The sequence below is a fragment of the Canis lupus genome, chromosome 8 (genome assembly GCF_011100685.1).
Source record: "Canis lupus familiaris isolate Mischka breed German Shepherd chromosome 8, alternate assembly UU_Cfam_GSD_1.0, whole genome shotgun sequence".
NCBI classification, from domain to species: domain Eukaryota; kingdom Metazoa; phylum Chordata; class Mammalia; order Carnivora; family Canidae; genus Canis; species Canis lupus.
Genome location: NC_049229.1, coordinates 47,149,332 through 47,165,407, shown reverse-complemented (window position 1 = coordinate 47,165,407; position 16,076 = coordinate 47,149,332). Strand labels below are relative to the sequence as shown.

Sequence of the window (16,076 nt, the reverse complement as noted above, 5' to 3'; positions counted from 1 at the left end):
CCAAGTTAGATGTGGTTTGTCCCATCCTTATATAATAATGACCCTTTGACACTTTTATTCTGTTTTACCTCTACACTAGAATGTTATTTCCCCCACTTGTTTATACAGCCATCTTACTTCAGAAGGGATTAAAGGAGGGGCTCCTCTCCCCCTTGGGTCCACTGCAAGGGCCCAGTCTACAAGGGACATGGTCATCCACGCTCTTAACATCCTTTTGTTTCTGTCCTGAGGCTCTCTCAGAGAAACCTGCTCCAGACTCTTTGGGGACACTCGGTATTCCAGCATGATAAACAGTGAAGAAATTACTTTGGAGAGTATAGTTAAACCAGTCTGGTTTTTCTTGCCCATGTGCCAAGGAAAACATGCAGAAAGCACAATCAGTAGTACAAAAAGAGAAAGCCACCTGCCCGCCATTACATTATTGGCCATGGGCAGAGGAGGCATCCCTGAGCTGGCTGAGGTGAGTGGAGACTAGAAAGTATAAGCACTACATTTTCTTAGTGTAAAAAACAAACAATCTTCAACTCTTTCATACCTTTTTGTTTCTTTTGGCTCTCAATTTTCTTCTGTTTTAGTTCTGGCTTGGTAGAGCCAGAGACCACAAGCCTCTAGTTAGCACCCTTACTAACAGCTTTTTTTTTTCACAATGACATTTGATTTATTTAGGTGCTGTCTGAATCTGAATTTTCAGTAATGTAGCAATTTAGAAAATTCAATGATAAAACAAAAAAGGAAGGGAAATATAAATTATAGAAATCATAATCTATATTAAGAAAAAAAGATCAAGTTGCCATGTTTACATCTTAATAATCTTCCTGTTCTTTTTCTGTAATTGTAAATATGTTTCCAAATATTATTTGTAAATATTATCTTGAATACCTCTCCACTCCGGAAGTTTAGTCTTATGGCCCATGGATGTAACCATCAATTTCTAAGCCTTTCTGGTTAATTATGAGAAACAACCTTGCTAGTTTATAATGCCCAATATGCATATATCTGAATTTTCATTACTAGGGTAGAGAGTTTTAGATTGATATTGGGGTCATCTTTCTTTAACTAAAGAACTGTTAATAGCAATCATTGGCTCTCACAGACTGTATTTGCTTTAAAATGTTGTGAACAACAGCTTGTGCTTGCACATATTCTTTCACCTGCCTCCCATAGTTGTGAAGATTAAATGATTGACATACAGTTGGTGCCCTGGAAGCATATTTCCTTCCCCAGCTGCTCTTCTCCTTCCTGGACTGAAACTATTGTCACTCCCATGTGTTGCTGTGGCATAAGGTTTATGTAAAATAAAAGCTGCCTCAAAAAAAAAAAAAAAAAAAAAGCTGCCTCTTCCCACCACTTACTTTTCCCCACCCAAGTGTTTGTGGAAGAAAGTCTGGAGCTGCTTCCAAGCATCCATCTGGGCCATGGCATGAGCCCTGGGCTCCCCTCCCCAGATGACAGGACCACCCACCAAGGTGTGTAGGGAAGCCCGGCACATGGGGAAGTAAGGAGGCTCAATGTAGTGTCCTGCCATAGGGTAACAGATGATCTGGGGCTGCTCCCTACCATGGGCCTGTAAGCGCTTAGAGGCCTCGTTAGCATAGAATTCACTCTTCCAGTTGTGGTCATCCAGACCTACAAGGAACAGGAAGGCACTCTCAGCCCTTTCCACGGGAATGAAACTCTTCTGGTCAGCTCCTTCCAACGGGCTATTCAGGACATCCAAAATGTCTGCCAAGCCGTCTTTGGTCACCCTCATTCGATTTGAGTCTAGGCCCACAGGGGGCAGGATCTCATCCTTGTAGTGTAAGGTTCCCCCAACATTGGCCACGGAGCCATTGATTATGACGGAGGCAGTGATGCCCTTCAGAAATGAGGCCATGGAGAGGCAGAGCTCACCTCCTTTGGAACTGCCAAGCAGCCCGACTCCCGGACCCTTTACCTGAGAAAAGGACAGAGGAGGAAGGAGAATGAGACCATGAACAGTGCAATTGATGAGCAGTGCCCAGAATTGGAAAGTAGGTAGAAATAAGCCTGAATCTGGGCTCTACTATTTGCCAGCTTTTGCAACCTTAGAGTATTGACTTATTCTTCCCCTCTTATCTTCCTTTCTGCAATTGCTCCATCATCATTCTTGGTGATTTCAACAACCATGTAGAGGATATACTAGATACTTTGGGTTCTCAGCATCCATGTTTCTCATCCATCCTGCCTCATTTCACTTAAGTTTGCTTTCCACTTCTCCAGAAGACCGTATCACATCTCTCCTACAACCTCAAACCTTTTAACCTTTAACCCTGTTCCCTTTCACTGTCAGCTCTTCATACCAGCTGGAGAAAATAAAGCTTTCCAGTAGGAACTCCTCCTCTTTTCCCCCTGCAGGATCTACTTAATTCCACAGGAGCTCAAGTTCTCTGCCTTCTCTTGGGTTTCCAAACTCCCTCTGTGCTTATTAGAGGCCCCCCTGATGCTTGCCCATGGTATCTCCTCCACTCTCATTCTCCAGGACTTGCTGCTGCAATCATATCAGCTCTCTCCTTCGTCACTTTCTTCTGTACTGGCCCATTCCCATGGGCATACTTACTGCTCTATTTTCACAACAAACCCTCGCCCTCACATCCACTCTGCCCTAGTTTTCTACTCTCATTTACAGCAAATTTGTGGGGACCAGTTATCTAAGTTGTTCTTTTTGTCTTCCCTTCTTTACCCAAATCCTCTCAGGGTAGTTTGGGTCTGTGCTATTCCACAAGGACTGCTCTTGCCAACATTACCAACATCTCCTATTACAAATGGCCATCTGATTCACCTCTCAACAGCAGTCTTCTTTTCCTTATGGGCTTCTTCTACAATAGTACCCTTGATTGGTTTCAACCATTTATTCCTTCTAGAGGAAAAGCACTAGAAATTAAATGATATATTATTATCATCTCAACTTTTCAGAGGAGGAAAAAGCAAGTTCATGGGGCTAGTCTGCAATTTGTGAATCAAAACTTACATTTAACTCTTGTCTATCCACATTCATGCTGGTGCCACTGCACCATATCACCTTTTCTAAGAGTTCCAAAGCCTCCTGTCCACTGAGCTCTGAACTGTAAAATAAGCAAGGCTTATCTCCTGATCCTCGGATACCCTAAGCCCTATAACCCTCAAAACACTTCTGATTACTCCAGTTCTTTGGCTGCCCAGTTCTTTTAACCTACTGTCTTCTGGAGATAGTGATTCCCTTCCCCTTTCCCTCTACTTCCTATATCCTGTTTCAAACATGTCTGGGCCTATTATGATATACTATAAAATACTGGGATTTAAAATTCCAAACCAACTAAGAACATCTTTACTAGCAGGAAATATGAGAACATAAAATTGCATAGAAACTGTCTATGAGAAGTGACTCTAAATGGTAGTAGCTTGCATTAGGGACTGGGAGGGGCTGTAGTGAATTTATCAGATTCTGTGAAAATTAAGAGCAGTTATGAGGACATCTGATACGTAGATCATAAAACCTAAAGAAATTCCAACCTGAGGGTGATCCAGAAGGTAGTTCACAGCTTCTTCAAAGTACTCCAGATGGAGGATCTCCAGGCCCTTGGGGAGATCTTCATAGTTATGGTAAGCCAGAGCCATCACAGCAAAACCCTTGCCAGCCAACAGACTAGCTCGATATTCCAGAAGGCCACTTCCAACTCCGTAAATGTCCACAATCCCTGGAAAGGGCCCAGGTTCTTTGGAAGAAACAAAACAGAAAAATGAACTATTCCTGAAACTCTCTGCAGTGTAGTCAAAAGCCATGTGTGGTCTACATGGTGATGTCAGAGTTTTCTATTGACAATCAGAAATGCTAGACAACCTCTGGTCTTCAAAGATCCAGTGGCATAGGCTCAATCCACATTTCCCCTATACCCAGCACCTCAAAGCCTCACAGATTTTTTACAGAAAGCATGCCTTACTTTTGTAATTAAAAATAACTTATAATGAAAAAGCAAAATCATTACCCTCTCCCCACCTCCAAAGCTGACACTACCAAATGCTAGAGAGCATGTAGAGCAAGTGGAGTCCTCATAAATTGCTTGTGGAAATGCAAAATGATACAGCCACTTTGGAAAACAGTTGGACAATTTCTTATAAGGTTAAACACTTACCATATGATTTAGCAATCCCATTCCTTGGTATTCACCCAAGAGAAGTGAGAATTTGTATTCACACAAAAGTGCATATGCAAGAGTTTGTAGTAACTTTATTCATAATCTCCAAAGACTTGAAACCCAGCCTGAAACTCAATCCTTCAACTGTTGAGCCAATAAAATTGCTTTTGTTTTGTTTTAAAGACTTTATTTGAGAGAGCAAGTGAGTGAGCAGGGATGGGGGTAGGGGCAGAGGGAGAGGGAGAAGCAGAGACTCCCAGCTGAGCAGGGAGCCTGTTGTGGGGCTCAATCCCAGACCCCAGGACCCTGGGATCATGACCTGAGCCAAAGACAGATGCCTAATCAACTGAGCCACCCAGGCGCCCCCCACCTTTTTGACCACTTTAAAAAATATATTTTTTACTTATTTGAGAGAGAGAGAGAGTACAAGCGAGGGGCAAAGGGCCGGGGAGAGGGAGAATGAATGAATAAAACTGAAGTACACCCGCAGAATGGAGGGAGTAGTACTAAGAAATAAGAAAGAACTATTGGATATATGGAGCATAAATGAATCTCAAATGCATTAACCTAGACTCAAAAGGCTGCATACCCTTATGATTCCATTTATTGGACATTTTCACCATTTATGTAAAAAGCTTGTATTTAGGGGCACCTGGGTGGCTCAAGTGGTTAACCATCTGACTCTTGATTTCAATTCAGGTCATGATCTCAGGGTCCTGGAATCGAGCCCCACATTGGGCTCCACGCTCAGTGTGCAGTCTGCTTGTCCCTCCCTCTCTCTCTGCTCCTTCCCCGCTTATGGCCTCCTCTGTCTCTCATAAATAAATAAGTAAATAATAAATAAATAAATAAATAAATAAATAAATAAAATCTTTTTTTAAAAGCGTGTATTTAACATGCAAAACCTTAAAAATAATAAAGCACTTTATGCCCAGCATCTTAAGAAATATTACAGTACTATCGAAGCCCTTTGAGTACCTGTGCCCTTCACTCTTTTTCTACTATCCTGTATTTTATCTCTCTTGATTTTCTTTATAGTATTATCACTTATATGTGTAACTTAAACAGTATTTTATTTTGCCTATTTTTGGAGTTTTATCTAAACACAATGATACTGGGACACCTGGGTGGGTCAGTGGTTGAGCATCTTCCCGGATTCCTAGGATCGAGTCCCACATCTGGCTCCTTGCATGCAGCTTGCTTCTCCTCCCTCTGCCTGTGTCTCTGCCTCTTTCTATGACACTCATGAATAAATAAATTTAAAAAAACCTTTGAAACAAACAAACAAATAAATGTAATGATACTGAATGTGTTCTTCTGGGACTTGATTGTTCCATTCAGTATTCTTTTTGAGATTAGTCCATTTTGATCCTCGTAGCTGCAGGTCCATCACTTCTGCTGCTGTAAACATACCTCAGTATATTCATCAGTTCTCTTGTTGATGGGACTTTTGGGCTGTTTCCAATTGTTTTGCTCTTACAAACAATGCCTCTTAGTACACATATACAGGAGTAGAATGATACAAATTTCTTTTTTTTTTAAAGATGTAATTATTTATTTATTCAGTCATGAGAGACATAGAGAGAGAGAGAGAGGCAGAGACACAGGCAGAGGGAGAAGCAGGCTCCAAGCAGGGAGCCCAACGTGGGACTCGATCCCAGGTCTCCAGGATCACACCCTGGGCCAAAGGCAGATGCTCAACCGCTGAGCCACCCGGGCTGCCCATGATACAAATTTCTAAGTTAAAAATTATTTCCTGGAGTACATGAATAACTATTCCTTTCAGCATCGTATGTGGATTCCTTTGACTCCATGTACTTGTCAACAATTGATAATGTCAGACTTAAATTTTGGCAAATTTTGAGGGTGTGAAATGTATTGTGTAGCTTTATTTTGCATAAAAAAGATATTATCTTTTTTTTAAGATAATATCTTTTTATGTGTTCATTGGCCAACTGCTTTTCATGTTGCTAAAATTATCCAATATTTTTGCTTTTCAAGTTCATAGCAAGAGGACTTTCTCCGTGCTAATTTTCTTAAACCTTAGTATACTGTGAGAAAAGCAAAGTTGCTATACTGAGGATGATTTTAAAGAATCATTAAAGAGGTGCCTGGCTGTCTCAATCTGTAGAGCAAGGGACTCTTGATCTGGGGGTTGTGAGTTTGAGTTCCACTTTGGGTATAAAGATTACGTAAAAACAAATTTTTAAAGAAATAATCATTAGGGCACCTGGGTGGCTCAGTTGGTTGCGTGTCTGCCTTCGGCTCAGGTTGTGATCCCAGAGTCCTGTGACAGATCCGGGGTTGGGCTCCGGCCTGTGAGGAGTTTGTTTCTGCCTCTCCCCCTCCCCCTTCTTATGCTCTCACTTCCTCTCTTTTGAATGAATGAATGAATGAATGAATGAATGAGTAAATAAATAAATTCCTTAAAAAAAATAATCATTAAAGACTTGGAACTACCTATAAATGTTTTTGTTTTCACTTACAACTGTCTTTTCCGGGATCCCTGGGTGGCTCAGTGGTTGAGCGCCTGCCTTCGGCCCAGGGCGTGATCCTGGAGACCCTGGATCGAGTCCCCGTCGGGCTCCCTGCATGGAGCCTGCTTCTCTCTGTGTGTGTCTCTCATGAATAAATAAATAAGACAAAACTGTCTTTTCCGTTTCCTTACTATGTCTTCTAACTAACCTTCAGTTTTGGAACGGCAGAGCTACGTCCCCACCAGGGCCCATTCTGAGGCCCCCACGGAATGTCTCTGCAATGTCAGGAGCTGCCTCCTTACTGTGGGTAGAAGTGCAGGAGAAAAGAGAGAGGCAGGCAGGACAGCCTGGGAGCCCGGGCGCTCACCTGGGGGCAGGAAGAGCGTGCCGCGCACCCGGCCCGCGCGCACCGGCACCCGCCGCACCCCGGGCCGCAGGAAGTGGCGCTCGTGCAGCGCCCGGCCCAGGAGCCGCCCGGCGTCGGGCTCGTGGCCGTCCAGCACCTCCAGCTCCACGGCGAAGGGCGTCTGCACGTCCCGCTTCACCAGCCGCACCAAGGGCGTCTCGGGCTCCAGGGCCCAGAGCAGCCCCATGGGCTCGAGCCCCACGAAGCTGCCGCCCAGCGCGGGCGCGCGCGCCAGGTCCAGGAGGCCGCGGTCGTCCGCCCGGTAGCGCGCGTGGGCCCGGAAGAGCGCGCCCCTCTCGTCGCGCAGGGACGCGCGCAGCGTGACGGGCTGTCCCGGGGCCAGGCCGCGCACGGAGATGCGCACCGGCTCGTCCCAGGCGCAGCCGCCCGCGGGCTCCAGGCTCACCGTCGCCGAGCCTCGGGCCCCTGCCCACAGCTTTGGAGTCCTCGGCAGGAAGCCCCATCGGCGGAGTCCCGAGGCTCGCAGAATAGCGCCGGCGGAGGCCACCATTTTGCCTCTTGGTTTCAGTCCGAGTCAGCTGAACTGGGCAGTGGAGAAAGTTAGAAACTGCTCAGCGACCCTCTAGTGGCAGGCTCCGTCATCTGCAGGCTGCGCGCCCAGTGGGGCCGAGTAGCCTGCCAAATTGGGCTTGGAGGGCCAGACTCTTGTCCCACCAGGTCAGAGGCGTACCTTTAAAAGCAAGAGCGAAAATGATACACGTGAACTTGCATTACGTACTGAAAATGCTGCAGTTTACTGGGGGGAGGACTCTCCTAGTTCTGCTTCTCAGAAGCTTGTTGGCCGCACGAGGGCGGGCGCTGAAGTTTCTGGCAGCTAGGAAAGCCTCCAGTCGCCAAACTCTTTTTTTTTTTTTTTTTCAAATTTTTATTTATGATAGTCACAGAGAGAGAGAGAGAGAGAGGCAGAGGGAGAAGCAGGGTCCATGCACCGGGAGCCCAACGTGGGATTCGATCCTAGGTCTCACAGGATCGGGCCCCGGGCCAAAGGCAGGCGCCAAACCGCTGCGCCACCCAGGGATCCCCCAGTCGCCAAATTCTTAATGGCTAAGAGGAGTGCAGGATTGGATTGGACTTTCATCAGTTTGTTGAGTAATTCACTCTCGTTAATAATCATAAGACGTTTCGTTAAAAGTGTGCATCATAGTGTTCTGCTTGTGTATTACCTGTGTAGAGGCTTATCTTCCACACCATCCCCACATTAAGGGGGCCTGGAGTTTTACTAGCTTTGTGACCACAGCTTCTTCCTTACGGGTGTAAAAATACCCAAATGACATCATAGTTATGATACTGCATTGTCATGTTGCTGTATTTAGGCAAATGTCCTCTCCCTCTCTTCTGGGAAGGCTCACCTTTTCCCCACTTTCTCATAAGCTATGGGTTCCACCCAGTGATGGATTTTTCATCCAACTTCAGGCTCTTTCTGAAGCCTTGTATTTGATTTTACATTCATGATTTTTTTCATATTCTTTTGATTAAAGAAACCTGCAAATTGTGTAAGCTTGATTCAAGCCCATTAAACCTGTTTGCCACTGCTCCCAGTAAGACCACCCTCAAGGACTTTCCCAACCAAGCCTTTTTACCTAGTTTCACATGTTCTCATTTCCTGCTGGTTATTTATCATGCAATTCCCTATAGCTATAATTAGTTTTGCACTGGTTCTGTAGGATATTTCAGTATATTTTGTGCCTAGAAACTAAAGAAAGTAAATAGCTAGTTCTTAATCCTTAAAAGAACCTTAATGAGGTTTCTCTTAATGAGAAAATTAAGGCCTGGAAGGAGAGGTGAACTGATTTGCTGACGTTCAAATAATTAGAAATACTAGGATTTGTATCTTTGCAATCAGATTCCAGAGTTTGTGCTCTGAACCATTATGCTTTAATTGTTCTCATATGATAGGTCCTATGTTTTAGATTTGTAAAACACTCATATACTGGTGATGGATGCACAAACTGGTATGACCTTTTCAGAGTGATCTGGTAAAAAATATTTGATACATTTTTTAGGAATTGCTCCTAAGTATTCATGAATATATGTAAATATTGGCTGTAAGGATGCTTATCATTTTGTTGTTTTAATAGAGGGAAAGTTAGAAACAAACTAGCAATATAAACTTGGTTTAATCAATTTAATTGTGATGCAGTCATATAACGGAAGAGATGTAACCATTAAAGATGTTAGAGTAGAATATGATGAGGAGACTTTCATGACATTGAGAGTAGGTAGAGATCCACATAATCTTGAAAAAATGTATATCAATACATTAAAAAAAAAAAAAAAAAGACTAGTCAACAGTTACCCAAACTTGTTTCTTAGGCTTTGGAGAATTTTAGTAGTTTTAATTTTCTTCTTTGCCCAGAATTTCTATCAGAAATAACATGGCTGGGGCACCTGGGTGGCTCTGTTGGTTGAGCATCTGACTCATGATCTCAGCTCAGGTCTTGATCTCAGGGTCGCCGTAGGCTCGACACTGGGCATGGAGCTTACTTAAAAAAAAAAAAAAAAAGAAGAAAACAAAGAAATAACATGGCTTTCATAATTAAATAGGTTTTAAAAAAATTGTGGTATTATACAAACATAAAACTTGCCATTTTAACCATTTTTAAGAGTATAGTTAAATAGACTCACAGTGTTGTACAACCACACAACTATCCCTCTCCAGAACTTTTTCAATCGCCCAAGCTGAAGCCCCTGAAGCCCCTGGAAACCACTGTTCCCCTTTTGGTCTCTAGGAATTTGACTATTCAAGGTATCTCCATCAATCCATATATGTAGCATGTATCAGAGTTTCCCTCCTTTTTAAGGTTCGATATTCTATCGTATGTATACAATACATTTTGTTTATCTATTCATCTGATGGATTTTAGGTTATTTCCACATTGACTACTGTGAATGTACTGCTACGAATATAGCTGTACAAATACCTGTATAAGAGTCCCAGCTTTCAATTCTTTGGGTATATACTCCTAAGTAGTAGAATTGCTAGATCATATGGTAATTCTGTTAAATTTTTAGTTTTCAGGCTTTTCATCTCAGAGACCATGCCTCTTCACCCTTTTGTAAGGGTCCCAGGGTCTGAGCACAGCTTGAGCCCAGACCCTAAAGTGAGTGCTCAAGTTGGTCAGCAAATATGGTGACCACCTAAATAGCCCCAGTCAGCAAGACAGACAGAACTTCATGGCCAGAAAACTTTTCTGCTGTTAGTTCATGAAGGAACTCCTGAAAACCAGTATTCTGGAAGCCTGGGATTTTACTATTAGAAATACAGGATTTGAAGAAATCCCTTGTAAAAATAGATGATCATCAGGATTTGGGGAGCAGGGAGATGGAATCCAATTAAGTGGATGTGGAGACAAAAGGGGAATGAAAAAGACCCCAAAGACAGACCCGTTCTACTTTACTATTTGTTCTATCAGCCTAGTAATCTGAAGGATGCCAGAGCTGAGTATTCATGTGTTCCCTGCTTTGCCTCTTTCTCAGCAGGATTTATAAACCTTTGTTGGGGAAAAAATACTGAGTTGCACAGACCTAGAGGTTTATTTCCAAAGGATGACCAAGAAATCCCTTGTGCCATCAACCAATAAATACAATGCAGTTTTCCAAAGTTGTTTACAAAAGGAAATATATAAATAACTGAAGATACCGCTGTTTGAACCCACAAATTCTGTCAGTAGACCCATGGAATTCTAAAGAGGTGGTTGCCTGGTAACCAATATAAACAGCTTTGAAACCTAAGAAAGGAAGGAAGGTTTAAGATGCAGAACCTTGCTTTCCCTTGAAGAAGGTGTTGAGGGAGGCGACCTTGAAGGTATTTCAAAATACTGCTACTTTACTAGTATCTGAAAAGAGCTTTTCGCATCAGCTGAATGATGAAAGGCAGCCTGAAGTAGTTGAGAAGACTTTGGATTACGTGTCAAAAGGGTTAGGATTGCTTGAGGGATTAACCAATACTGTGGCCTTTGTCGTGTCTCTTCTCTCTGGCCCTCAGTTTTGAAATCTGCAAGATAAAAGTGTTAGAACAGAATCATGTTTGTGGCAGAGTTTCCGTAGTAATCTCAGGAGACAGTAGTAGATCTGTGTGAGTGCATGGCAAGGGGCAGGAATTAGAAAGTAGAGGGGAAAAATGAAGGAACTTTCTGATGAGAAAGAGGCAGGAGAGGGAAGCGTCTGAAACAAGCCAGGTTAAGAGACTGTGTTCCCCCATCCTGCTCTCCCACCATCAAGCTTCCTTCATACTTTCCACAGATACCTGTTGGGGGTATGGCTTCTCTAAATTTAATGTGTAAAAACACCTGTGAAAGCTGGTTAAAATGCAGATTTCTAGGCCTCACTTGTGGCCTACTGAATCAGTATTCTGGGATGTAGGACACAGGATTCTGCATTTTAACAAGCTCCTCAAATTATCTTGATGCAGAAGGTTTTTTTTTTTTAATTTTTATTTATTTATGATAGTCACAGAGAGAGAGAGAGAGAGAGAGAGAGAGAGAGAGAGAGAGGCAGACTCCATGCACCGGGAGCCCGACGTGGGATTCGATCCTGGGTCTCCAGGATCTTGCCCTGGGCCAAAAGCAGGCGCCAAACTGCTGCGCCACCCAGGGATCCCGATGCAGAAGGTTCTTGACCATTAACACTGTCCTAGAAGCTGACTGTCCCTACCTTAAAATTTCAGAATCTGTGAGTGTTGGTGAGAGTCTATTATTTTTTAAAAGTTCTCAGAAATACTGTGCTAAGGTTTATTGCTTTTTAACCTTCTGTGGTGGTTTCTGCTCCTTTAATTACAAGGAAAAAGCAAGGTATTACTTTTTAGCATGAATTATTCAGCCTACTTCAATTATTTCTGTAGAATAAAGGTCCCAGATCTGGGGGTGAGGGCAGGGGATTGGGAAGCTGAGCAGAAGGTTGAAACTAAATTTAGAACCTTGAGAGATCACTCATTTTGAATCTGGTTTCTTCTGTTAGGTTTTACTTGAGGGCCTGTGGCCTAACCCTTCCAACCCCACTCCTGCCTGTCTAGCCAGTTTCCTAGGGATGCAGAAATAATGCTTGTGGTTGCTGTTTACCAGATCACCTGGTCTGCAGTTATGCCAGATTTGACTAAGTATAGAATGACATGTGTTCATCTTTCTTTCTTCTTTCTTTTTCCTCTTTTCTTCTTTCTTTTCTCTAAAGATTTTGACACAGAGAGAGCACAAGCAGGGGGAGTGGGAAGCAGGCTCCCTAGCAGGGAGCTCAATTTGGGGCTCAATCCCAGGATCCTGGGATCATGACCTGAGCTGAAGGCAGGCACTCCCTGACTTTGGTTAAGGGACCATTTGTTGGGAGAGGGCCTTGCCTCAATGTTGGTAACATTTAAATTTGGATAATATGGAGCCTTTAAAATCCATACATAGGTTTTTTTTCTTCCCTCTCTATCCACCTTCTTTTTTTTTCTTTTTTTTAAAGATTTTATTTATTTATTTATTCATGAGAGACAGAGAGAGAGAGAGAGAGAGGCAGAGACACAGGCAGAGGGAGAAGCAGGCTCCATGCAGGGAGCCCGACGTGGGACTCAATCCCGGGTCTCCAGGATCAGGTCCTGGGCTGAAGGGCTGAAGGCAGTGCTAAACCGCTGAGCCACCTGGGCTGCCCTCCACCTTCTCTTTTAATTGCTGAGGGCCCCAGTATTCCTTACCTGTCCTGTAAGTGCCTAATGCACCATCTAACTGTGGGACCCCAGAGACTTATCTTCTAGGGGCAATAATCCATGCTCTAAATCAATGATAATTCTTCACAATTATATAATACTATGAATTTTGCAAGAAAAGTTTTTTTTTTTTTTAATTTGAAAGATCTTATTTATTTATTCATGAGAGACACACAGGCAGAGGGAGAAGCAGGCTCCATGCAGGGAGCCCAATGTGGGACTCAATCCCAGGACCCTGGGATCACACCCTGAACCAAAGGCAGACCCTCAACTGCTAAGTCACCCAGGCATCCTGCAAGAAAATTTTCATACATGTTCCCCAATTTTGAACTTCATATCAACACTAAATTGGAACAGATATCAAACTCTATTTTCAGCCTGGCAAACGAAGGCAAACCAGATAGGCTGGGAAGTACAGAACCTGGTCTTACACTTGTCTACTGATCCTAAGTCCATCTAGGACAAGCCTCTTTTGACCAAACCCTTCAACATTTTGTCCTGTCCTCATTCCTTTTCAGAACACATAAGGTATTTCCTTCTTCTCAACAAGATATCATATTAGATAAGAATATCCCTTGACAATTTATAATAACTGATAATGCTAATATGTTATTCTTTCTGGGATGCTGGCATTATAACCAAAGATTCTGTATACCACAGGCTAAAGGGTATATATATCTGGGGACACCCAAAATCATTCCATATGGTTGCATTGGCGTGAAACCAGTCCTCATCCATTTTTCAAGTCTTTAGGATCAAAATGTTCCCTGCCTTAGGAGCAAGAATTGATACACTGGCATGCTGAGAATAATACAATGTTCTGTTAGGCAATATACAAGACACCGGAGCACATGAATATTGTTTTCATCTAATAATTTATCTTTAGCCAGTACAAGTGGGCACTGTTTTGGGAAATTATCACTTGTGACCACATTCTACCCTTGCCATAACTTTTTTTTTTTTTTGCCATAACTTTTTTAGTCTAATTTTAAAATACTCATGGCCATGTTGCCTTCACAACTGTGAAGAGATGGAGCAATTAGTCTTCTGTGAAAAAAATCCTGATGTCATATTAACCATGTATGATTTCATATAAATGAGGTTATCAATTCTGGCCTAGTGACATCTAGATAAAAGCAGGCTTGTAACAAGAAGAAAAATATACCACAGATTAGATTTAATACACAGAAGAAAGTGGAACAAATCAAGTCCTAAAGAGAGAAGCTACTGGAACGCCAGTGTGGCACAGAGGTTAAGTGCTCTGGAGTTGCAATCTCATAGCTAGGATTAAAACCTGGCTTTTTGGGATCCCTGGGTGGCGCAGCGGTTTAGCGCCTGCTTTTGGCCCAGGGCGCGATCCTGGAGATCCGGGATCGAATCCCACGTCGGGCTCCCGGTACATGGAGCCTGCTTCTCCCTCTGCCTGTGTCTCCGCCTCTCTCTCTCTCTCTCTCTCTCTCTGTGACTATCATAAAACACACACACACACACACACACACACACACACACACACACACACAAAAACTGGCTTTTCTACGTATGGCCTGAAGCAATTCATTTACCATTCTGAGCTTCAGCTTCTTCCAATACAACATTAAAGACCATAATATCTTCCCTATGTAAAGCCCTTAGCAAAGTGCAAGCATACCTCATTTTATTATGCTTTGCTTTATTGCACTTCACAGATATTCCATCTTTTAAAAAGACTTTTTTTTTAATTTGATAGAGAAAGAGATATAGCAAGAGAGTAAGCATGAGCAGGGGGGAAAGGGAGAAGCAGACTTCCCACTGAGCTGGAAGCCTGAGGCAAGGCTCAATCCCAGGACCCTGAGATCATGACCTGAGTTGAAGGCAGATGGTTAACTGACTGAGCCATAGAGGATATTCCATTTTTTACAGATTGAAGGTTTGTGGCAACCCTGTGTCAAGCAAGTCTATCTGGGCCATTTCCCCAACAGCATTTGCTCATTTTATATCTCTGTCACATTTTGGTAATTCTCACAATCTTGCAGACTTTCTCATTTTTACTGTATTTGTCATGATGATCCATGATCATAACTCACTGAAAGCTCAGATGATGGTCAGCATTTTTTAGCAATATTTTTAAATTAAGGTATGTACATTGGTTTTTAGACATAAAGCTTTGCACACTCCGTCAACTACGGTATAGTGGAAACAAAGCTTTTACATGCACTGGGAAACCAAAAAATTCACTTGACTCATTTTATTATGATATTTCACTTTATTGCAGTGGTCTGGAACCAAACCCACAACATCTCTGAGGTATGTCTGTACTTCATAACTGTCAATTATCATTATTAGCCCAAGGAAGGACTTCAGAAGGAAAATTGTTTAAAAAGCACTAAATGAGGGCAGCCCCGGTGGCGCAGCGGTTTAGTGCCGCCTGCAGCTCAGGGCGTGATCCTGGGGACCCTGGATCGAGTCCCACGTCGGACTCCCTGCATGGAGCCCGCTCCTCCCTCTGCCTGTGTTTCTGCCTCTCTCTCTCTAGCTGTGTCTCTATGAATAAATAAATAAAATATTTAAAAAAAAAAAAAAAAAAGCACTAAATGAGGCAGACTGGGTGGCTCAGTGGTTTAGCACTGCCTTCAGCCCAGGGCGTGATCCTGGAGACCTGGGATGGAGTCCCACGTCAGGTTCCCTGCATGGAGCCTGCTTCTCCCTCTGCCTGTGTCTCTGTGTCTCTCTCATGAATAAATAAATAAAATCTTAAAAATAAATAAATAAAATAAAAAGCACTAAATGTAGGGGCACCTGGCTGGCTCAGTCAAGTAAGTGTCTGACTCTTGGTTTTGGCTCAGGTTATGATCCCAGGATCTTGGGATCAAGCCCTATGTCAGGCTCTGCACTTGGAGGGGAATCTGCTGGAGATTCCTTCTCCCTTTTTCTGTCTCCTTCTACCCCTCCCCCTGCTTGCACGCAGGCATGCTCTCTCTCTGTAAAATAAAACAAATCTTTTTTTTTTTTAAGATTTTATTTATTTATTCATAAAGACACAGAGAGAGAGAGAGAGGCAGAGACACAGGCAGAGGGAGAAGCAGGCCCCATGCAGGCAGCCTGATGTGGGACTCGATCCCAGGTCTCCAGGATCACACCCCGGGCTGCAGGCGGCACTAAACTGCTGCGCCACCGGGGCTGCCCTAGTTTGGGTTTTTTTTTTTTTTTTTTAAGATTTGTTTTATTGGGCAGCCCCGGTGGCGCAGCGGTTTAGTGCCGCCTGCAGCCCGGGGTGTGATCCTGGAGACCTGGGATCGAGTCCCACATCAGGCTGCCTGCATGGGGCCTGCTTCTCCCTCTGCCTGTGTCTCTGCCTCTCTCTCTCTGAATGAATAAATAAATAA

At 43.3% G+C, this 16,076-nt stretch overlaps 2 protein-coding genes across 12 annotated transcripts in view; one reads left to right on the top strand and one right to left on the bottom strand.

The window, feature by feature from the left end:
- Window positions 1-569: 569 nt before the first annotated feature.
- Window positions 570-16,076, bottom strand: part of LOC490770 (acyl-coenzyme A thioesterase 1) — a 42,984-nt gene continuing 27,477 nt past the window's right edge. For 3 of the 4 annotated variants that reach the window (XM_038545220.1, XM_038545219.1, XM_038545221.1), the window contains 5 exons: window positions 10,560-11,028; window positions 9,331-9,517; window positions 6,975-7,704; window positions 3,508-3,710; window positions 570-1,933 (listed from right to left, as the gene is read on the bottom strand). In XM_038545220.1, coding sequence (XP_038401148.1) covers window positions 1,349-1,933; window positions 3,508-3,710; window positions 6,975-7,524 — 1,338 coding nt within the window. In that variant the 5' untranslated portion in view covers window positions 7,525-7,704; window positions 9,331-9,517; window positions 10,560-11,028 and the 3' untranslated portion in view covers window positions 570-1,348. The remainder of the gene's footprint in view (window positions 1,934-3,507; window positions 3,711-6,974; window positions 7,705-9,330; window positions 9,518-10,559; window positions 11,029-16,076) is intronic. The other variant, XM_038545218.1, reaches the window with a different exon arrangement.
- The window catches only part of HEATR4 (HEAT repeat containing 4), a 60,421-nt gene continuing 55,078 nt past the window's right edge, over window positions 10,734-16,076 (top strand). For 6 of the 8 annotated variants that reach the window (XR_005363517.1, XR_005363516.1, XM_038545214.1 and 3 more), the window contains exon 1: window positions 10,734-10,839. The gene's annotated coding sequence lies outside the window, so the exon portion shown is untranslated. Of the gene's footprint in view, window positions 10,840-14,965; window positions 14,998-16,076 lie in introns of all 8 variants that reach the window. The other 2 variants (XM_038545212.1, XM_038545213.1) reach the window with 2 other exon arrangements.